Source organism: Euwallacea fornicatus, chromosome 10 (genome assembly GCF_040115645.1).
Source record: "Euwallacea fornicatus isolate EFF26 chromosome 10, ASM4011564v1, whole genome shotgun sequence".
In the NCBI taxonomy this organism is placed as follows: domain Eukaryota; kingdom Metazoa; phylum Arthropoda; class Insecta; order Coleoptera; family Curculionidae; genus Euwallacea; species Euwallacea fornicatus.
Window position 1 is genome coordinate 2,683,287 of NC_089550.1, and position 23,947 is coordinate 2,707,233.

Sequence of the window (23,947 nt, forward strand, 5' to 3'; positions counted from 1 at the left end):
TTAGTCTACAGGGTGTTTCACGTTGAAAGAAATTAGTGAACTAATTGTGAAAACCTAATAAGCATTTTAACGCTGACCAAATTTTTCTTCTGTATATTTCTCGGATATTTCAAACTTTTTTGTCCAATGCGGCAACGTTGCCTTTGCTTATAGAGTGGCAAATATCGATGCATTTCTATTAAAGTCTGATGCCGGCCTTCAAAAACAATTGCGAAGTATGGAGTTGCCATATCCAGGTTAATCAAATTCTAATGTTGACTGCTATGGAGGGAGATAATCCGAAGAATTTTTTTTTAACATTATATTCTTTGATTTCAACGTTCAACAATAACTGAATAAGCAACAATTACTGTCGCTCTCTTCTTATCTTTCCCTCTTTAAAGTGTTTACGTTGTAAAACTACCTGGCTTTGTTTGCCTTTTTTTGTAATGGTTTTCTTTTAAAAGTGAATGCAATTGGTATCTCTACTACCTCATTTTGTGGTGTATTTTAAAAATAGATTAATACATGGAGACGCAGCGTAGCTAATTAATGAAACAATGCGTTACGAAATTTCTCTAATTTTCCTCCAATAGGAATATCGTTATATTCGATTTTTAAAGATTCTAGCTCTTCTTTCATGTCATAAATTTGGCTTACGTAGTACCTCTACTTCACTATTACATGACTTATTGCAAGAACAGTTTTGCACACGTTAGCGCAGTTCGGAAATTACTGATTCATAAGGTGGTATATTCCGATACTCCAGGTTGTCAAGAAATATTTCTTCAAATTCTGGTTTCTATTATTTTCTCATACAGTGCAGGGCCAAAAACAATTACTGATAAGAATTTATCTTGAATGAGGTTTTGATATGTAAATATTACGTCGCATTAATTATTCTACATCAAATTGTAGAGATATTATGACAAAAAAAACGAGTGAAGTGTGCGTTTATTATTAGAATTTCTTAGTTGACACTAACTTTGAGGTCACCAAAACGTCAACAATATTGGTGTAAAATAAGATCCGGACCAAGAACCAATGCCTTTAAACTTGACGTTGCTTTGAGTTAAATTCTCTAAAGGAAATATTTGATTTGAACATATAGACAAAGTAAAGAGTGTTTCAATACAGGTGCATATACATATGATGGCATTAGTTTCTTTCACCGTATTGTCAAGAATTTAAAGTAGATATTCTAAATTTTCACTTAGTAAACTTTTAATCGTAGAATTTCGAATGCTTATTTCTAATGCAAACATGTAACATGAACTAAAATAAATGCACAACAAAGGAAATTAATCTATTCGGATTTTCTTTAATTTCGAAACGCTTACTCCAACCTAAGTCATGCTCTCCACGCATTTTCTTTTCTTTTTCCTCGTAGCAATTTGATTGCTAAGAACTGAAACGCAAACCCTTTTTCCTTTCGCTATCCGTGGCATTCGCAATTCCAAGAAACGCATATGATTTACCCAACTAATCTACATCCTAATCTGGATAATTACATAGAAACCAAGTAGGTTTTTTCGCCACCCGTTTGGTTCTTTTCCTGTTGGGGGGAAAATCGATAATGGAGAGGACAAAAGGCGCCAGTGTAATACGGCATGTCGTGGGAGCCGTTTGAGGCTCTTTGGAGAGGCAAAGGATAACCTCACTTTAGACGGAGCGTCGGAAAATGACCCGATTCATCAGCCGGATAGTTCTGAGTGGAAAGTGGATATTGCGGGCGATGATCAGACTGTCCAGGCTTTCAGCGATTTCTCCTCGCTGTGATTAGCAGAAATAACATAGATTTATACGATTATGATTCCGTCTGATAACTGTGATCAACGTTCTAGTAAGCATCAATTTTAGCTTATTAAGGATATTACCATTGTGTGCTATATTGTGTTGAATTATTTCTTTCGGTGGCTGTTAAGTACTCTCCGGTGTCAAAAAAACCACGTCTATTAATTAAATTGATCAAGCAGAATGCAAAATGAATGAATTCCATTACCCTCGTACGTCATTGCTCTTTTTATGATATATTTCATTGAACTGGGAACAATATTGGACTGTTAGATAATAGTGGAATTAATAATCATTCATGTTGCAATATGGAGAGAGGAAGTAGCGAGTTATACTATATGTATATTGCGTATTAATCTAGTAGATGACTGGCATGAACTTTACACCTACAATCTTCAATAAGTAATTGCTTTTTGCTCCAGTTAAATGATTACGGGTCAATAAGTTTTTTTATATTTTTTGAAAGTTTTCCAGGTAATAATTATGGTTTCATATTAATGAGATTAATAAATGTGATAATTCGACTGATAGGAATTATAATTTTTTTCTAGTTAATAGACGCTGTCAAAAGGGTGTTTCATCGCAAGATGAACTTTTCCAAATTTACAGTTATATATACTGGGGTATTTGTACACCAGATTAAGCTGGAGGTCAAATGAAACATGACCTCGAATCCCTATTCATTAAAGCATCCCTATTTTCTTTCCAAGAGAAACCCTTTAAAAATCCATGATTTTCGCCACATGCTTCTCAATATTACTATTTAAAAACAACTCATTAAAATCAACCTTCATCATTTTCCTATTACGTGCAATCAATCAAAGAAAAAAAACTATTTTTTTTCTAAATACTAATGATCTCTGAACGGCCTCATTCGCAAACGATATAAGACCGACAGTACCAGCTCGCATCATTGATTAATGGTTTGCTAATGGTCAACAGCGTGTCACCTTTAAATTTATTCTCTCTTATAATTGTCTAAATTGTTTTCTACGACAAAGGTCCGCAAATAATTACCTTTCGTGGTCACAAAAAACCGTTAAAACTATTGTAATGCAGTCGTCGAAGAAGTACGGTTGGTTCAAATCGTGTGTGCCGGTACCATTGCGAAAAGAACACGAGGAGTGCCTCTATTGCGGTTTATTGCTGTGCGTGTTGGATGAGAAGGAAAGGGTGATAGAGCGATCCGGGTATAAGAGGGTGAGGATGAACGAGAAGAAGAAGAGAAGGAGGTTGAAGTGTGGGGAGAAGTACGAGTTTTTGGAGGATAATAACAACTATTTAGGTAGGGACGGTTTTGTGAACTAAAACGGTTCTTTCTTGAGAGCAGTGAGTGCGAATAATTGAGGATTATTGAGTCCAAATAAGGAGTCCAGTGATATTTCCACTGAACGAGAGTTATACTGAATGAGTCCTGAGACACTTTTAATACAACTGTTTTTTGATTTTTTAAATGGCTAGTGGACACTCAATTGCCATTGAATAGAGTACTAATTAATTAGCAGTGAACAAATCAACGGAATTTAAATAAAGAAATGTACGAACTATTGGATTAATTACGTTGACGTGAACGCGAGGTGTAACGAAATATACATACAACGAACAAAAGAAAGGAGCGCGTCTTTTGTTCTAAGTTGATCATGGATGTGAATGTCCCGTCGCGGCAAATTTCAGAATAATGCCATCTCGCTTCGCTGCAATGTAGTAAAGAAAGATAAAAAGTTTGTTATGCGCTAGCACGTGAGATGGCCGAAATACATCTGTATTTATGAAATTTTCCATTTATTTATTTGTATTGGCAAAAAGTACGTTCTTGTTCGTTTTTAAGTTTATTTTTAATAGAATTGTGGTTTTTGAATTTAATTTCTATCAAAATATTTGTTAGAAAAACTTTCTATTGAGTGTTTGTTATGAATAAATGGATATTTATGCGAATATTGCGGTTAAAAGTTGTTAACTGATAGTGGTCAGTTCAGGCTTGTTGGTAGCATCATCGCTCTCGCTGTCATTGTAAGTACCTAAATGTATAATTTTAATATTTGAACTTAGGTCCTATCATTCGCAATAGTATCAATGAGATTTATTTAATTTAATAATAACCCTCAATTTCCCCCGGAAAGTGACAATAAACAGAGTTAGTTGGAAATAGCATAAACTATGTGTGTGAGAGAAACAGACAGAAAAGTTAGTTTCCGCCACGATGCTACAAACTGCTCATCAGAAAAGTACATTTTTTCGTTATTTGAGAGCTCGTATTTGGGATAATTTTTGACCTATCTTCATAAACAAAAAAGATCCTGAAAGTGCCATTCTTCTAAAATTGGCGCAGGGTTATACATATTTTTTTCTTTCATACATATGGTTTTTCCTTCTATAGTTGCTAGTGACTATTTTCCTTGCGTCACTTTTTACCTATATATTCTGAACAATGTATTTATGGAAAATATTGCAAAATGAGCATTTTTTCTGTTCACAAGACCTGGATTCGACTTCATCAAACTAAAATTGTGCCCTACTATTTCTTTCAGAACGTGCCCTAGAAATAAGTGACTATGACGCTATCTCCGCGACCTCGCACCTGGTCAACAAGCACCTAAGCAAATCCGCATCAGAACTGAGCAGTCCTAGGGAGACCCCTGACGTAAGACCCCGCTCAGCAGCACCTCCTGAGCACTCCCACATTTCCGTCTATCAAAGAGCACACAGTTTTTTTGCTCAATTAAGGGTAAGCACCAAAACCAACTGTCATATATGCTGTCATTTGTGAAATCCGTTGTGCAAAAACAGATTGGTGTCTATTCCGTGAAGTCACAAGTCCGATTCTGTTCACCTATTGTCGCATTGTTTGTCCCAAGTCCCTCTTTTGTGTCCTGTTCCAAACTTCTGCCTCTATCTCCCTTTCACACAAAAGACACAGTAGGAACGATGGATATTTAACACAGAGATATTTTGCAACGGCACGGTTAGAGGAAATGCGCATTTCCATTCTCCACACAAATAACCACGTGGAAAAGCGTCGCTGATGATGTAGCCGTAGTGTGGCATTTGTATTCCAGACGCGGTTGGGGCACAGCAAACGTCACAAATCTCCTGGACGTCGGGGCTCTTCCGACTACGCCGCTGATCTTTCTAGTGACCACAGCACCCCCAGTACTGCCAGTCCGAGGCACAGGGCTTACCACAGAACTGGTAAGTGAATGTTGACATATTGTCCATTCTTCCTTTTATTTTGTTTTTTGTTTTGGGAAATAACACCTTACACACCATTCTCAGGTAAAACTAAGTGAAAATAATATTTACGGTTTACCGAGGGCTCGAACCAAATCTCTCACGTCTTTGGAACCTCGAAAAAAGACGAACTAAAATGAGGGGAGGGGGGAGTGAATATTTAAGATGTGTGCAACACTCTCAAATTCCTTTTTCCAATACTCTTTTTTCTTGTGCTCTAAAGACTGTAGTAGATATATCGTTAAAACATTAATAAGGTTGTTGGTCCGTTTGTTTTTATTTAAGGATGATAAATAAAAGATAAATGAAGTGGGTCGAACCTATAGAATTTATCGAAATAATGCTCTTAAAATTTATCAAAAAACTACGAAACCCTCACAAAATTCCTGAAAAAAAATCAAATTCGATGTGGAATTGTCTTATTTCAGCTTCAATAACGAGGACCTAAACGTTAATGTTTTGAGTCGTTTCGACTTCACTTTGTTCATCCGGAATCGGGTCAGCGAAAGAGAAATATTTATTCAATTTATCCAACGTGTTAATGTTTTGTTATAATGTAGAATTAAAATTGGAAAAATGGGATCAACATAAAATCAATTACGCCTCTAATATGAAATATTGAAATTCCGATCTTGTCAACTACAATGAAATCGAATTTTCTATTTTTGATTTGCAGCGAGCTTTAAACGATGGATGTATAGTAAATCAGGCGAGTGGTAGTCACGACGCTTTGCTTTAATTTCATTGGTCTATGTTATATTAAATAATGAAAAAATAAAGAAAACGTCTGCTTTCTTATAGATGTTTAGATTGATCACATTTTTAGTTTAATAAATAGCCAGATATTTGGAAATAGATGACGATTTGGTAAGCACTACGCATAGTACAGTACTAGCGACGGATGCTTCTGGACCACAAACCTCCGTCAAACAATTCCGGCTGCAGGGAAATGCTTTTTACAAGCCGTATTCTTTATTGTAAATTTGACAGATGCAAGAAATGTGAAAACATTTGACAGGTGTCAAAAAATTAATGTTAATGGAGTTCATTAAAAAATTAATGTATCTCTCCGTATTACTAAATTAACGTCCATTTTGGATTACGCCGCTAGTACATCCTTATTGAATAAATCCTATTCTCTCCTATGTTTATTTGAATTTCCTGATACTCAGCATTGGCCATAATTATTGCAACTTTTCAAATTTATTTATATTTTTGTCTCAATCGAAGGGACAAATGCGTCACTCTGTATATACATTCTTTAACGAACTGCGTTTACTCATCAGAGGAAAGGGATATATAATCTCCTCTTACCTTCACTGGTATAAACAAATTGTGCTTTTGTGCTGGCCAAACTTATTGCAATGAAATTGTTTTGCTTAAATAGTTAATTATAACAATGAACAATAAAACAAATTTTCGATATTTAGTCTAATATCCTTTATTCCTCATTATATCTGCGATTCTATTTGGCATAGAATTAATTAATTTTTCAATTATCGCCGGGTCCATTTCTAATCCAGTTTTTAGTAGTTATTCAGTAATTCGAATAATTCCGTGGCGTTTTAAACTTTTCGGTTCAAAATTTTCTGATCCACGATTTCCCAGAAGGTCTCAACTGGATCGAGATCAGGACTTTGAGACGACCACTTCACAACAAGTATTTTTTGCTATTTTAACTACTCTTTGACCAATTTGGAAGCATGTTTCGCATTGTTATCGCGTTGAAAGGTGAATTTAAGCGGCATGACCTCGTCTATATAGGGTTCCCGAACGTTGATCAAAATGTCCCTGTATGTAAACTTGTCAATCTTTCCTTTAATTTTGCGTAGAGGACTCATACCAAATGACGAAAAGCACCCTCACACCATTACAGATTCTCTGCCATTTTTCACAACGACACAAGTGCATTTTGGAACCAATCTCTAGCCTTTAGGTCGCTTTACGTATACCACACCATCACTTCTAAATAAATTAAACTTAAACTCGTCACTATATACGATCCTTTCCAATCATTTGGCATTTTCACAGTCTTCGGCTTATTGTTCGACTTGAAAGGTCAGATTGTCTTGCTTGGTCGATTTCATCCAGGGTTTTCGTTGAAGATAGGAAAGGACTTCTTTTCGCAATATTTCAAATCTTTCTGTCCAATCGCTCGAAGGACCTCTTGGTCTACCATTGTTTTGTAATGTTATTACACTACCGGCACGAACAAACTTTTTGATGATTCGTGACACTGTCGATTTATGAAGTTCTAAATTTCTGACTATTTCGACTTACCTAAAACTATTCTTATAAAAATTAATCACCTTGGGCTTAAGGGCACCACTGTACGTTTTACTTTAAGCCGTGACGGAATATTCACTAAGTAATATTCGAGTTGATCATAAGAACTGAAAAGCAAAATTTTCTTTAAAAAAAAAACGAAAACATAAATAATTGTAATAATTTTTACCAGCAGAGAAACATAATTTGTTTGTTTACGCCAGTAAATATAAGAAGAGATAACACATTCCTTTTCTCTGATAAACAAAGGTGCTTTAATAAAGGATGTATGTTCAGGATGGCGCATTTGTTTCGTCGATTTAAACGGAAGTATAAATAAATGTTACAAGTTCGCAATACTGTATGCATTAACAATATGCCCTTCAAGTAGTAACTTAACAGAATTTATTTTATCACATTGATAAAACGCCAATAACGAATTTTCTCAACAAGCCCCAAAAAGCATTTGCCTGAAATATTCACTGTAAAATTCAATTTTTACAAGGCATGCATCAGCTCTCCCGAACATGAGTTCGAAACAGCACTACTATCAAGTTTCGACCTTCCGCATGCCCATTTTTGCCCTACGTGTACGCCCCTGCACTGCATAATCAACCCATATTATTACTCGTATAATAATGTGTCGATGCTCTTCCGTATAATGTAAACAAATTGAATTTCGAAGGTTGATATTGTTCGTTATCACCTCTCCAAGGTTGGATTACGTAAAATTCTGCTATTGAACTTGATCTAAATTTTTAATAGGTCAAAACACCTGTTGGCGATTAGCGAACAGTAATTATTAACTGGCGACAGAACAATTTTAGGCCCAATGATTTAAATTTGTGCTACACCACGAGTAGGGTATATACTCGGTGACACAAAAAAAAAACAAATACCTAGTAAAAGCAATTTGAATGATATAATTTTTAACACGTAAAAACAATTAGTTTTTGAACTGTATTCTCGCATTCGTTTTTGCGCTTTCAGGTGTTTTGCACATTTTTTAGTTGTAAAAAGTGTAATAACCAAACAACCCTGAACGAGGTCGGACATTCCCTGGTGCGTTGTTGTCTCACATGGTTCCAGGAAGGCCAGTCACAAAGAGGGAGAGGTTCAGGAAAGTGTCCAGGAAGCACAGAATTCCAAAGTTTTAGACTTCTAAAATTAAGAGAGAAGACCCTCTTGTCGAGGACGCTGGCAGACCAGAGCGTCGCTGAGCGTGGACGACCCAGTAGGATATGAACCATTTGCCCCATTTTGTGTCACCTCTTAGCTTGCTTCATCGACAAAATCGATTGCAATGGAACGGAGGACGGGTGCAACGTGACATGGAACGGGATGCTGTGATCTTGAGCGATAAATCCAAATTGTGTGTGAGGATGATGGTCGGGGAGAAGTGAGAAGGCGACGAGATACATCAGATTGTATATAATGGTGTGGGGTGCTATAGCTCACAGTAGGTCTTCAGCAGAGGCTGCATGACCGTCCAACATGTCTTGAAGCAGCGTCGTCTGGCCTATCTCAGAACACTTCGCAATCCAGTGTTTCAACAAGATTATGCATGACCACATGTGGTTCGGGTTACTATGTATTTCTTCCAAGAGAATGTGTATCACTTTGGCTACTGCGATTGCCAGACTTATCACCAATCGAACTGGTCTGGGATGTTGTGGGTAAAAAGTTACAAAATTTACGTCATCCCCTACAAACCGTAGAGGCGCTCTGTAAGGCCATGCAGATATCCTGGAATGAGGTCTCTCAATAGAGCACAGATTATGTTTTTGGATGGAATGTTGAAATATTATTAATTTTGTTTCGAGTTTTGACAATCGAATTAATTTTTTTTTAAACGACGTACTTATATTAATATAATAATCTTTCGTACCAAAAATTAGTTAAATCAAACCATTTTTACGGGGTGCTCTCTTTTCAACGTATCGCAATATATCTACAGGGGCTCAAAGTGAAAATGACACATTTGTATTAAAATTACTCTTTATTAATAAATCTTCATTTACTTCATAATAAACCAGGACACAATAATTTTAAAATGTTATGCTACATCTCTTCCATAAAATCCGCGATTAAAAATAAAAACAAAAAAATTCTTACAAAGGTAGGACAACAATTGAGTTCTATTCGCTTTCAAAACGAATCCCAAAATTAAAATGATATAGGTTAATTTTATGATAATAGAATATTTGCGAATGAAAAAAATCTTCAAAAATGGAAAGAATGAATAATTTTTGTTGTCTCGCATTGTTATTTGTTAGAATTTAGTTCAAAATCGACATGGAAAGATGTACCACTGTGAGAGAACGTGAGGTAGTAATTAATCATTGTAAACAAGGTAAGTCTATGGGGGCAATCGCCGATATTCTACAAACAAGTCCGGCAACAATACAACACATCATAGAAAAGTTTAAAAGTGAGAGAAGGTTAAGAAATAAGATAAGAAAAATCCAAGAAAAATTTTTACCGATGCCAAAAGTATGGTGGATTGTGCGATATGTAAAAACACATTTTCGAATAAGTGCCTCCAAACTGGCCATAGAAGTTGGAAAGTATTTACGAAAATCAGTGAATCCAGAAACCATAAGAATAGTTTTGCGAAAACAATATTTCCATTGAGGAGTATCTAGAAAAAAGTCGTTCATTAGTTTGAAGAACCAAAAAACCAGAGTACAATTTGTCAAAGAGTATGTGGATAAAGAGGACCAGTTCTGGAAAAGGGTTTTATTTACAAATGAAAGTAAATTCAACCTCCTTGGATTGGATGGAAGTGGTTTGAGTCTGGAGAAAACTCGATGAAGCGCTAAAGAAACCAAATTTAAGAGCGACTGTTAAACACGGAAGAGGGAGTGTGACGGCTTGGGGCTGTACGTCCAGCGTTGGGACAGGAAAGCTTGATTTCATCGATGACATTATGGACAAGCGCGTTTATTTACACACATTACGGCAAAATTTACAACCCAACCCTCCAAAACAAACAACCCAGAAAAACTGAACATTTCTAACGACTTTGTTTTCTATCAGGACAACGATCCGTAGCATGGCGTCCAATTTCTGAAAGAGTGGCGTTTGTACAACTGACCACATGTAATAAAAACCCCACCTCGCTCATCCGGCGTTTGATGTCAGAGAAAATCTTTGACCTAAATTAGAAACGGAAATTATGAAATATGAGATTCCCAATAGAGACCAGTTAAAACGAGCTCTTCTCCAAGAATGGGAGAAAATTTCCCATGATTCCATTAGAATCGATCCTAAAACGTCTTCGCCAAGTTATCTTAACTAAAGGGTTACCAATTCAATATTAATTTATTACAAAAACGATTAAAAGAGAAATGTATCATTTGAATTTTGAAATTCGTTTTGAAAGGAAACAGAACTTAACTTTTTACCAAATTTGTAAGAATTTTTTGTTTCGTTTTTAATTGTGGATATTATAGAACAGAAGTAGCATAATATATTAAAAATTTTGTACCCTAGTTTACTGTTGAGTGAATGAAAATGTATTGATAAATAGTGATTTCAATAAAGGTTTGTCATTTTTATCTCTGAGCCACTGTATGCAGGGTGTCTACTACTAAATGATAGAATTAATTTCAAAGGGCGATTGCTTGTCACATTTTACGAAAAAAAGTCCTAATCAACGTATGTCCTTTAATGATTCGCTAAAGTGTAACAGGGTGTAAATTTTTTTTTTTTTCGATTTTTCGAATATTTTCGAATTTTAAGTTCGAAAATATTTTCAAACTTAAAAGCAATATCGCGATGAAATTCGGCATCCAGCGATGTCCCGAGACGTGAATGTCAAATATGGCATCGGTCTTACAGCAAACGTAGGGGGCGCTACCTGCAGTAATGTTCTTGTGTTAAATTTGCCCTAACGGTTTTAGGACCCTGGGTTGTGACTTCTAATAGACTGCGTCCCATCACCCCGTCAATTCTAAACAATAGTGGCATACTTGGTCGAAAACTCTCAGAGCAATGGCTTTCAAGATTTCGACGATAAAAAATTTCTTTGCACATCGTTTCGTTAAAACATTAATTTATTGATAAACATTTAGTAATAGTCCCCTACATGTTGCGCTAAAAACCGATATCATATTTGAATTTCTCGTCGCGGAAAACCCCTGAATACAGAATTTCGTCAAGATATTGCCTTTATGTTTGACAGTATCTCTGAAAAATAAAAAAAAATATTTTGACACTGCGTGTCACGAAAAGGAAGCAAGTTCGGACATACGTTTATTAGGACTTTTTTTCATTAAAGGTGACGAAGAATCACTCCTTGAAATTGATGCCATCATTTAGCAGACACCCTGTATAGGTCATAATGTTATGAACTTTTATGAACTTGCTAAATTAACTATTATATTATTAGGAAAAATGGAATTCCTATAGTACACACAGCAAGTACACTTTAAACTAAGTCGCTGGGCTCATTCCACATTTAATCCATAAAAAAATCCTCGACGGCGGAATTTTCTAATTGCTTAAGAGCATTTGTATGTATTTACGAACAAATTGTCCATCGATTTTTTATCTATCACAATTAGCGTTATTAAACTTTGGTAGTACTAGTGAATGTCGGAACTGCTTTAGTTTCGCTCGTTTGCGCCGAAGAACTTTCGTGTGTTTGCGAATTTTCATTAGATTTACGAAAAATGCACTCAGTGACGTATTCGTTTGTTAACAATTGTGACAACAATAGCATTGGGAAAAGCGTCAAAAATGGTACGTAGATAGAAATAGGGCGGGTTAAAACCCTTTTTGAAACAGGAAGGTTTGATCGAGTTGGTACCGATCGAAATAACTGCTGCGCTATTTAGATTTTTAGTCGAATAAGTTCAAAAATCTTCGAATTTAAATGAAAATGCTTTCTCCATTATTCCTTATTGCACCATAAACTTGTGCCTTCTTATGCTCCGATGAATCCTAAGAATTTTAGAAACCTTTGTTGAGGCAGCATTTCACTGTGTCCTCAACTTCAAAGTGACACTTTTCTGTAAATTTTGGAAACAATTACTGCTAGCATCTATTAAGGTATAACTAAGTTTCAATAATAATTTTATGCTTGCATTATAATTATGCAATTAAATGGTATAAGTATGGAATAAAAACACTTTAATGTTCGTGGAGTAAAGTCTAGGAATTTAATATATTCCTTCCTCTTTATAAGGTTAACATTTCTCTCTCTCTGTCTCTCTCTCTTTCTCTCTGCCTGCCTGTCTCTCTCTCTCTCTCTGTCTCCCTGTCTCTCTCTCTCTTTCTCTCTGCCTGTCTGTCTTTCTCTCTCTCTTTCTCTCTGTCTGTCTGTCTTTCTCCCTCTCTCTCTCTCTCTGTCTCTCTCTCTCTCTCTTTCTCTCTTTCTCTCTGTCTGCCTGTCTGTCTGTCTGTCTGTCTCTCTCTCTCTCTCTCTCTCTCCCTCTCTCTCTCCCCAATAAATTGAAATCCAGCCTTTCAATCAACATCGATCTTAAGGCGCAAACATTCGGAAAACCACCAAGATTTCCAAAAATATCATAATCGCATGACGATTCGGGTCCGGGAAAGTGCGACAGATGCTGCCACCATTGATTCCCAAGTTCACCTAATGGGTGTTTCTATAAGGGACCATTTATTATATGCATCTTTGGAAGTCTGCTTTCCGCAGGCAGTTGACCTTCCCGTGTGACAAATTTTCGTCAGAAAGTGCGACTAGCAAATGAGAAATAATTGTTGGAATAATAACATCACAGACACGTCATTAAAATGCGCAGAATGAATTATCACTAATTAAACATCACGAATTCAACGTGTTGTCGATTCCCTGAAATTCACAAAAGATAGGAAGGAGGTTGAAAAATTCGTTTAACATCTATGCATATTCTAAACTACCATTTTTCGGTCTCTTATTGTCAGTATCAATTTTGTCAGATTTGCCAGAGCAAGCTCTATTTCATCCGTTCAATGCACACGAGGGATCAAATTTCGGATCTCCAACTCGAGTTATTTGATTAAATTTTTAGTAACCGTCCGATTCCCTTGCTAAGCTTATACAGTGGGGAAAATTTATACTTCATATAGTCTAATAAAATTAACTATGTCAGGTAAAATAAGGGAGAAATTGGCCTTGGCGTGTCACCCGTACAAAGTGATATCATTAGGGGTGTGTGTATGTGGGTCCCAACACTTTTGCTGCGCCCAGTTTAATTTATTAACATCAGAGGGTAGCGTAAACCAATGGGACCACATTTCTAGAATGTTGATTAATGGTTTTTAACCTTCCGTTGGTAACGTACGGTATGTGAGACCGACAAGTGTTGTATATTCACCCTCCCAGCATCTTCTCACGCCAGAAACCTCTGTTTCCTCGCGAAAAATCGGCCATCGCATACATACAGTTTTCACCATACACGTGGAACAGTCTGAGGAACCGACGTTACAACTTGCCCCATTCAGAGTGTCCCAAATACAATGGGATACTAATGCTATTTCTTAAACGGTGAGACCTAAGAGGTTAGTTAAATTAGAGAAAATGTTAAGAATTATACAAATATCCCTGAAGTTAATATCTGAGGACAATCGATCTATTCAAACATGATTTAGTTAAGGATAATTTAAGAACTTTGGAATGTATTTAGTTAGCCAGTCGTAGTATAATCAATTTTGTTTAGGTTTGGTCTAGGTGATACCCTGAGGTTCTAATTTATTACTCTGGGAATATTTAGAACCCTTTGTTAGTTTTTCGTTAAGGAACGACGCGAATGGACTTTGAGAAGACAGCTAGTTAGGTTTGAGACTTGAACACGAAGATCACGCATCGCAGCTCAGATGCTAACTCACAAATTATACCTGTCATTATATTGTAATCAATAAAGTTAAGTGCAATAGTGAAGGTTACCATTACAAACAGTTTCTCTGAGACTGCAAAACTCAGAGTGGTCCTCCCGTATTAATCCAGTCAAATACCAACAAAGCGTCAAGAATTTCTTGCAACTTATAGGACCAAAACAGAAAATGTGTCAAACTTGGGATTTAGTTAATATTCGAAATAGTGTTACTAACTTGCTCTCATTTGCTGAGATGTTGGGAAAATTTTGAAAACTGTAAAAATTTAATTTTCATAATAAATCGAAAACTCAAGATAAAAAAAAAATGTTCATACAAAAGTGTTAAACTTTTATGGGCCTTCGACGTATGAGATTTTCTAAATTTTATAGTTGGTTTAGTTTTCCAAAAGAAAACATATACAGCTTGTATTGTCTTAATTTACACAAATTTACAACAATTTCGAAATTAAGGCATAGCGCACGACAAAACCATGTTTTTAGGTCAGTCTCACAGACTGATGATACCATTTATGTCAAAATAAATTACGTTACCGATAGAAGGTTAATTGCGGCATTAAAAAAAGACTCGTCCTGAGTTTTGATGGGAATCGATATTGGCAATCGTCCCAGCGCCTGCACGCTCAACACTTGATGAGGAAAAAACGCACTTTTCAATAAATATTAAATATCCAATTGTACTGGAACGTGGCAGCAACTGACCGAGTTGCGAAATGTACCATTAACGTGCAGAAATCTCATCGGCAAACTACAAACGGCATGCAATAATATTATTAACAAGAACCCATTTACCTCTCCGTTCCCTCATATTATGAAAGTTGGAAAGTCAGTTTGTCATTACTTCCTCTTATTAATAAATTGGAATTTCTTGTATTCAATAGATTCACCTTTGAGTCGAACTTGCGGTGACACCACCAGCTCCCCGGGGGGTTCTCCGAAACCCCACGTTCCCGCGCCAGGAGCAGTGGCAGGACTCGATTTACTGCCGGTAAGTTTTCTTGCTGGTGTCATTAATAATCCGCATAAAAAAGTGATGGAAAAGAGCAAGATTTTTCCATTAAATTTATTGCGAAGTATGTTGCGTTTACGCTTAAAGAGGAGTCGAGGTTTAATGTGTCAAATGCTTGAGCGACGTAGGGGGTATTGGGAGATTTTTTCTTTTTAGACAAATTCTAGTGATGAAATCACAAGGAGAAGAGAGGCAGCCTTGCGGCAACATTCCTTCTTCCAGCTCAGGATATTCTTACGCAGAGGACGCGGGCTGATAGCTATGGACAAAAATGGTAAGTTAGACAAATGACCTCAGTGTAAATGCGTTGAAAACAACAACCGAGTAAATTAATCAGGTTTAGCATACCTTAAAAGTGAAAACAACATTTTTTTATGTTTTCAACACTTTTCTCACTTAATTTTGTTCATCAAACCATGAATTCGTACACGAATTTTGATTGAGCAAAGGGAATGGCAACCCCGCGTTTGGCTTTTGTTTTTTTAAGGCGCACGCCAGAATGTCATAATTCGCTACTGTTATTAGTTATGCGACGTTGCTTGGTATATAAAAATTGCTCCGTATGGATATAAAGTTTAGACTCTTTATCAGAATTCAGACCGTTAACTACGGCAGAAGAATGGCAACGCCTCGCTTGGTATTTCTTTCTAAAGACATGTCAAGTTGTAACAAAAATCTGTTTTGGCAGGAAGCGTTGTCGATTGAAGATGAAATTCGCCGTTGCAAAGGAAGTAAGAAAATTGGCAACGACGCTTCATTTGACTGTGATGGAAATTTAATGAAAATCAAAATACTGTGATTTTGGCTTAACTCGGGAATTGGCAACCATTCGCATCGTATTTGTTCCCAAAGAAGTATCTCGCGCTTTCCCAAATAATTTCTCGTGAATTGAGATATGCAACGTTGCCAAGTGAGATAAGGTTTAAAAAAATTGATTTTCTTTTAAAGCAGTGGAAGGCAACAAATAATAAATGATTTTGATGTTTGGAGTTTGCAGGAAAATTGTAATTGGTTCTGCTGGTATTTATTTCAAGCACCCTATATTTTAACGACATCATTGAATAATGGGTAATTTTACGTAATAAGTGGAATACAAAATTGGAAATCCTTGAAAATAATAGGAAAATTCTATTAGTAATTGCTCTCTACTGAAATTATTGACCTGAAGGCGATGCTGAAAAGGCTGCTCAGTTGAAACATTTCCCCGACACTCCAAAATTACAATTTACACTACTTCGACTAAATATAATGGTTCACTTTATATCGTTAATTTGACATATTTTTCTCGATTTCCATGGATTCGATTACAATTTGATCTAGGGCTGAGCGATCCGTATGTGAAATTCAAAATAGGAGGCCGTCTCATATACAAGTCAAGAACCATATATCGGGAGCTGAATCCCATGTGGGATGAGAGCTTCACAGTGCCGATCGAAGATCCATTTCTTCCAATTTCCATTAAAGTGTTCGATTACGACTGGGGCTTGCAGGTAAGGCGCGAAAACACAAAGCCGACTCTCGGAAAATAGGTCAGTGAGAATTTTCCCAATGGAAGTTCTATTTCCACTGCAATAAAGACTCTTATCTGTTTTATGTGCGATAATTGGACTGAGATTTTATTTCTCAGGACGACTTCATGGGGTCAGCATTTTTGGACTTGACAACCCTGGATTTGGGAAGGAACAATGATCTGGTGATGACTTTGCAAGATCCTTCCAGGCCCGATACTTGTCTAGGCGAAATTTATATTTCAGCCACCCTGTTTCCGAAAACTCAGGAAGATAAAGAACAAGTTAGTTTTGTGGGAAATTGCAAATTTAATGTCAAATTTCACCATTTTTCAGTATTTCCAAAAGAATAGTAGAGTTCAAGACGTGAACAAGCGACTGAAATCTCAAATATGGAGTTCAGTAGTGACGATAGTCCTCATAGAAGGCAAAAACCTCTTAGCCTGTGATCCTGAAACGGGAACTTCCGACCCTTATGTTAAGTTTAGGTAAAGCCCTCATTCGCTCAACCAAATCTTTTTGGCTTACCTAAATACCATTAGGTTAGGTAACGAAAAATACAAGAGTAAAACCGTCTGGAGGTCTCTAAATCCACGCTGGCTGGAACAGCTGGATTTGCATCTTTACGATGACGGTGATCAGCAATTGGAGATCACTGTGTGGGACAAGGACAGGACGAAGGATGACTTTATTGGGAGGTATGTGTTGAAGCACTGGATAGAATTTGCTATTTATGCTGGATTTAGTGGTCATAAAGCTGGCTATAAATGAGATCACAATCCTGCTTTAATAGGTTATGTAGAGTATTTCATTATGTTTCAAGATTAATGGAAATTTGATTTTAATTGGATTAGGCCCGATTTTCGAACTGCTGGTAACTTAGCCGGAAAGATAATTTTGCATAGCAATGCAGAAACCAGAGCAAAGCATTCACGAATTTCTCCGCCCGAGGTAAATTATCACGTTATTTACCTCTGCAACTTATCATTTTCTAAGTTTAAAACCTGGCTAGACGCAAATAATAAAATCGATTTATAAGCAATTTGGGTGGCTCTGTCAAGTTCATGGTACAAAACAATATTGAAATACTAATTACCAGGTCTCCTGTGTAGTTATTAATAGGAAAAATGTCTTTAGTTATGAAAAGTTCACACTAAATCAGCAGCAAATTATCTAACAATGTTTTTATTCTAAATTACCTAATTGTTGAATAATTGGCAACGTCGTAAAAACAAATGCTCAAAATCATCTTAATTTTTTTCTCTGTCACACTCGCAGCATGTAATTTTTTTCTTTGGGGGACGCATAACACCGTTAGATAGGTCCTTTATTTCGGACTTACAATTGAACAACGCTGTGTTGCCATTTTGAATGAAATATTAAAATATATTTGTTTTCCGCGACTTTTACTTGAAACGACAGTTTTTTAGTTTTCCCTTTCATTTTATTGCAAAAAATTCAACGCTAAAATAAGCTGAAAATCGTATTTTTTTCAGTCTTTTTTTGGGTACACCAACTTAAATAAAGTTTATGTGAGGTAATCAATAACATCTTTACAAAACTGTAATTGGCCTTTTGTGGCGTGGCAAAGAGCAGTAAAGATGTTGAATCGCTGCCAAGAATGTCGTGTCGGAAAATGATTAAATTTAGACACCAATGAATGACAGAGTCAAAATAATATCTTCCTTTGACTATTACTTTTCGGGCCTGTGAAAAATCTTATTTCGTCACTGAGCCACACAGGCTACCAAAAATAAAAGGATAAGAACGAAATTGAAGGCCTAAAGAAAAGAAGATGAAATGCATTGAAGTACCAAGGTGGTACCCTGATTTTTATTTTTCCAACTTTACTTCAGTTCCTGATTTTCCATCAGAACCACTACATGGTGTTGTACTTCTTACCGGTTACCGCATCGAATATCTTCTATACTTTTATCAAGTTGGACTATTTAGAAGTGCTCAAATTGTATCAAATTTATTTTGTACCGGATCTGTGATGAATTACCTATCATAAAAATTCATAAGCACGTTCACGACTTAATAACTTTATATAACTAAATAATATCATTTTCTGTTTTTGCCACACTTGCATCAAACTAATTTTTTTGTATTGACAACTGATCAATGCTGTGTTGCCATCATTGAAGATGAAATCGCAAAATCATTTGAATTAAATGCGTTTGTGCCATTTTCAGAACTTTTCACTTGACTGAATTAAAAATATCTCGTTCTCCTGAAGATCGTTGCCAAAGTCTAATTGCTTGAACATTTGACCTTATTTAATTTGCAAAACACACGCTATTCCTAATGGAGAGTATCAAATTAAATGAGGGGAAATTTTAATGGTACCACAATATTCATAATAAGATCATTATCATCTAATGCTTGACATGATTAATGCTAATTTATAAATGGATATTAGTAGTTATCTATGCGATTTAATAATTCCAGGACGTAAATAGCACCTTTCTATTTCAGATGCGTTATTAATTTAATGGAAATGGAGAGGGAGCGAACTTATAATTTATGGCAAGAACTGGAAGACGGCGCAGGCTCCCTCCATCTTTTGCTAACCATCAGCGGAACTACAGCCTCGGAAACCATCTCCGATTTAACCACCTATGAAGAAAACTATAGGGAAAAGCAGAATATCCTGAATCGATATGTAACCAGCTTAATTTTCCAGAAAAAACACAAAAAATAATCCCCAACTTTCAGCTGTGGCACCGGACTTTCCATAATCTGAAAGACGTGGGACACCTCACAGTCAAGGTTTTCCGGGCTTCAGGACTGGCCTCCGCGGATATCGGGGGCAAAAGCGATCCCTTCTGCGTACTAGAGCTGGGGAATGCTCGGCTTCAAACCCAAACCGAATACAAAACTCTCACCCCACATTGGAATAAGATATTCACTTTTAACGTCAAGGATATCAATAGTGTGTTAGATATAATTGTTTTCGATGAGGATCGAGATCATAAAGTGGAGTTTTTAGGTAAGTTTCACCAGGATTACGACAAATTTATCTCTAAGGGTGAATAGATAATTTTTTTTGGTAATTTTGAAGTGGGGCTAAATTTTTTTGTAGATAAAATTGTCAGTAAGTTGACCTATTGACTCTTAAAATAAAACAAATAATTTGTTTTTTTTTTTAGGTAAAGTAGCGGTACCTCTTCTACGAATACGTAACGGTGAAAAACGATGGTACGCCCTGAAGGACAAGAAGCTGCGCAGTCGCGCCAAGGGCAACTCTCCACAAATTCTGCTGGAGATGAACTTGGTGTGGAATCCGATTCGGGCCTGTATACGCACCCTGAACCCCAAAGAGGAGAAATTTATGCAAACCGAAATTAAGTTTAAACGGCAGGTCTTTGTTCGGAACGTGCTGAGGTTAAAGGTGTTTGTCATGCTTTTTTTGGAGATTGGAAAATTTGTCCAGTAAGTCCGAACCACATAGTTATATCAATATTCAGATGCAAGAACCGAACATATTTCCTTTGTTTTTGTCAATAATATTTTATTGACAATGGTGCAGGAGTCTTAATTACATCTTATTTTTTTAAAGTAGGAGTGAGGTTATACGATTCTGTTTAACCTCATATATGCATTAAAATGTCAAAAATAGTACGTCGCGTTCTTTTACCAGATCTCAAGAATCTGAAACATCTCCTTCACCATTGTCAAGAATATTTTCTCAAAATTAGGGAAAGAGAATTCCAATTTCAATTAAAATTTTTTCCAGAGAGATGGTATTCGAACTTAAAACTCTCTATTAGTGGTTTTCTCTTTAAAATTAATGGCTCTTTAATCTTGTGTATACAATTAAAATTCATTTTAGAGATTGTTTCGAATGGGAATCGAAATTCCAAAGCTTCACTGCCTTGGTTTTGTGGCTCATTCTGTGCTACTATTTTCAACCCTGGATGCTTCCAGTGGCGGGTCTACTCATCTTCTTAAAACAGTACTTTATCAGGCATTTGGCTGGTCCTGCGCCTGTGCCATGGGACGAAATCGCTGATTCAGATATCGAAGAAGAAGATGAAGATGATAAAGTAAAATTTATAGCGATACTCGATTAAGATTTGCCAATATATGTGCGATTTTTTACAAGGAAAAAGAAGAGAAGAAGAGTTTGAAAGAGCGATTGCAAGCCATCCAGGATGTAACGCAAGGAGTTCAGAATGCTATTGGAAAAATTGCCTCTCTTTTGGAAAGCGTAAAAAAGTAATTTGAAATTAATAGAAAATTAAGCTGTAATTCCGTTCAAAAGTTTACAATGTAACTAAAAGTAAAAATTTATAGTATGTTCAACTTTACTGTCCCATATCTCTCATGGATCGCTATAGTCTTGCTGACTTCTGCCACTTTCCTCTTGTACCTGATTCCCATTCGCTACCTTTTGATGATGTGGGCCTCCAATAAGTTTCTGCGCAGGATTTTCAGGCCGCATGTGGTTCCAAACAACGAAATTTTGGATTTGCTGTCGCGGATTCCGGACGACGAAATGCTGGTAAGTGTCGGTTCGATAATTAGTGTAATCACGTAAATCCTTGCGTGTCTTATAGTTTCATTTATTACGAGTAGCAGTTTTTCATTTATCATGCTTTATGTGTTATTGCAGTGTAATAAGTAGATTGAGAGTTTCTGGAACAAAATTATTAAATGTTCATTTAGACGGTGTTTTCACCATTTCATTAGTTTTTATATAATGTTATTATTGGTTAGATAGATTTATAACAAAATTAAGAGAGCGCCTTCGCCAATGGTGAAGGCGCTATCTTAACGGTCTATGAACGTCTAATGGAATTATTAGACTTCAAACATAATATTTGTTATTTTAAATATTTTTGTGTCTAAAGTTAAGCTGCATTCGATCAATGCATTTTTATATTTTGTCACAGATTCCTGGTGAATTACCGCCTTGCGAATTTGTTGAAAATTTAAATGATTTAATAATGTGCAAAAAACTAAATACAATCAATCAGTAAAAAATTGAAATAGGGCACGTTTCATATTCGTGCAGTTTCCAATTCCTATTGATATTCAATGGCGTCAGGATTTCAAACATCTGTCCCCAATTTTTCATGTTTTTTTGTTGCAAAATCAGATTTATGAGGTGAAAATGTAGAGAGATGCCTAGGGCCTATGGAAAATATATATCTCCATCGAATTTCAAACGTGGATTTTAGTAGAAAATTTTAGACCTTTAGTACGATTGGTGCCATTACGGGATTACTCACAAATTTCAATTTCGAAGCGGTCACATTTTACAATGTAAATTAGAGGTCAATTAACCGTTTTATATTTAAATAATTAATATATTAGATCATATCCGAAGTATAGGGTTTGGTGCTTATTCTTTAATTTCAAAGCTGAGAAGAAATTATAAATTTCAATTAATAATTTGTTTGTATTTCGCAGGGTCTTTATCAGTCATAATTCTGAATCGAGGCTTGTTAAATTCTCAAACTCTCAAAAATTAAAAACAAAGCGCAGTGTTGCTATTTATCGCTTGATAATTTTATTAGGGTTAAGTCTATATTGATTGTCTTGGTTCAATGTCATTTCACAATCATTGTTCATCTTCATCATCATATACTCTGTCCAATAATTTTAAATCACTGTGGGTGTGTCACCTGTCCAATCTAATCAAGAGGCGTGGACTAGTACCACACTGTCAACTACTAACAAGGGTAACAATCGCTCTTCTCAAAACGAATAATCAAAGTTCGTTCTCATGACACCCAACAGCAATACATAAAATTATTGGGCGTCGGCCTGTCTACCCACCTGGGACGCTTATCAGTGATACGATGGTACTTGCAGTTGGACTACAAGGATTTGAAGCTGCTGACCTCGCCCGATAGCGATCAGCGCCGGCCGCAGCAACGGAAGAAGCACAAATCCTCCTAGTGGCACCAAAGGGTGCTGAGCGGGCTCAAATCCGAATGGAAAGTGAGATTTCACAGAAGCGTTGAAAAGTCTGATTAGTTTGTACTTTTTTTAAGGTTGTGTTTTGAGTATTGAGCCGCCTTGAGATAGCTGCTCCTTAATGTTGAAGGTTTCTAAGTTGGTTAAAAGGGATGTCAATTTTTTCATGTCCTAGAATTGATTTTGAGCGGGTTTCTAAATATGAGTGTTAATCGGAACTCTTCCAAAGTTATTCACCATATTGAGAAATCGTTTTATTTTGTGATAAACCTATTTAAGTACCTAGTCTTTCGGTGATTTGTAGATTCGGGTTCATATTCAACTATTAAGTTTTAAATTATAGTCTGAAAAATCGAGATGTTAGTTTAGTGTTTAATTTGGTAGTGAGTTTAATTATACAAGTACATACTATTATCTTGCCCGATGTAAAATTCAATGTACCTCAACGTCTACATAATAATTCAAAATAGGTACATCTCACGAATCGTAATTACGAATTATTACTTAAGTACCTAGGGTTTTATATTTAAATTAAAGAAAGCTTTAATCATTATTACGTTACGTTGTACCTTAAATACCTAACTACAGAGAAGCAATTGCAGCTTTCAATTTTGCTCTTATAGTATTTAGAAAGTCTTGATAAAGGTGTCCTGATCATAAATATTTTGCTACCCTTTTTTAAATTTACCTTTCATCGTATAGTTAAATGGAGAACAAATTTATCATGTATGTCAATGGTGCTCTCTTTAGAATAACTTTAGCATTCTATGAAAATCTTGCACCGAAATTTTTCTCTTTTTACTAATTACAAAAACAATGTTTTTTCATATCCGAAGTTGTAACAGGTGTGGCCGTAAGTTTTGAGTTCGCATCTTTAAAAATTTTCCAACAGTTTAATCATTGACTCACTAATTCTTGCACAGCGTGACGTCTCAATTGTTTGCCAATTATTATTATAAAAGTGATATCGATGTTGTTTTATTGTATAAGATTTTTATTAATTAAATAAAGATTTAAAAAAATGCAGCGGATTTTTTTTGTACAATTTGTGTTTTTTCCAAAACCATTATCCTGTTTTCTAATTATCGTTCCCATAAAATATGCTCGGAGAATAAATTTGAGTGCATAACCTCGAATTATTTGGTTAAAATTGCTGTATTCACTGCTAATTATACAACAAGCAAATTTTCGGACGAAGTGGAATTGGACGTTTTTTCGCAAAAAAATTAATATAGGAAACTTTTACTGAAATATTTTATGTTTGACAAGACAGTGGCGTACATGGAAATTTCTATAAAAAAAATTAAGTAAAAATTGAGTACTCCGATTTTAACGAGATTGGGTTCCGCAGTAGGCGTACTACACAGCATTGATATGCCGCGGTCAAAACTCGA

At 35.9% G+C, this 23,947-nt stretch overlaps 1 protein-coding gene across 5 annotated transcripts; it reads left to right on the forward strand.

The window, feature by feature from the left end:
- The first annotated feature begins 1,576 nt into the window (after positions 1–1,576).
- Positions 1,577–23,577, forward strand: Mctp (multiple C2 domain and transmembrane region protein). 5 transcript variants are annotated; one of them, XM_066286476.1, is made up of 16 exons: positions 1,577–1,822; positions 4,302–4,498; positions 4,830–4,962; positions 14,990–15,096; positions 15,274–15,391; positions 16,438–16,607; positions 16,745–16,909; positions 16,962–17,113; positions 17,168–17,323; positions 19,104–19,290; positions 19,344–19,617; positions 19,778–20,060; positions 20,461–20,674; positions 20,734–20,846; positions 20,925–21,132; positions 22,374–23,577. In XM_066286476.1, exons 1-16 carry the CDS (start codon positions 1,789–1,791, stop codon positions 22,533–22,535), a joined length of 2,673 nt encoding a protein of 890 aa, XP_066142573.1. In that variant the 5' UTR covers positions 1,577–1,788; the 3' UTR covers positions 22,536–23,577. The 5 variants fall into 5 exon arrangements, with proteins under 5 accessions (XP_066142573.1, XP_066142571.1, XP_066142572.1 ...); XM_066286474.1 differs by lacking the exon at positions 1,577–1,822 and adding an exon at positions 2,683–3,058; XM_066286475.1 differs by lacking the exon at positions 1,577–1,822 and adding an exon at positions 2,683–3,058 and having other exon boundaries at positions 22,449–23,577.
- Positions 23,578–23,947: the final 370 nt, after the last annotated feature.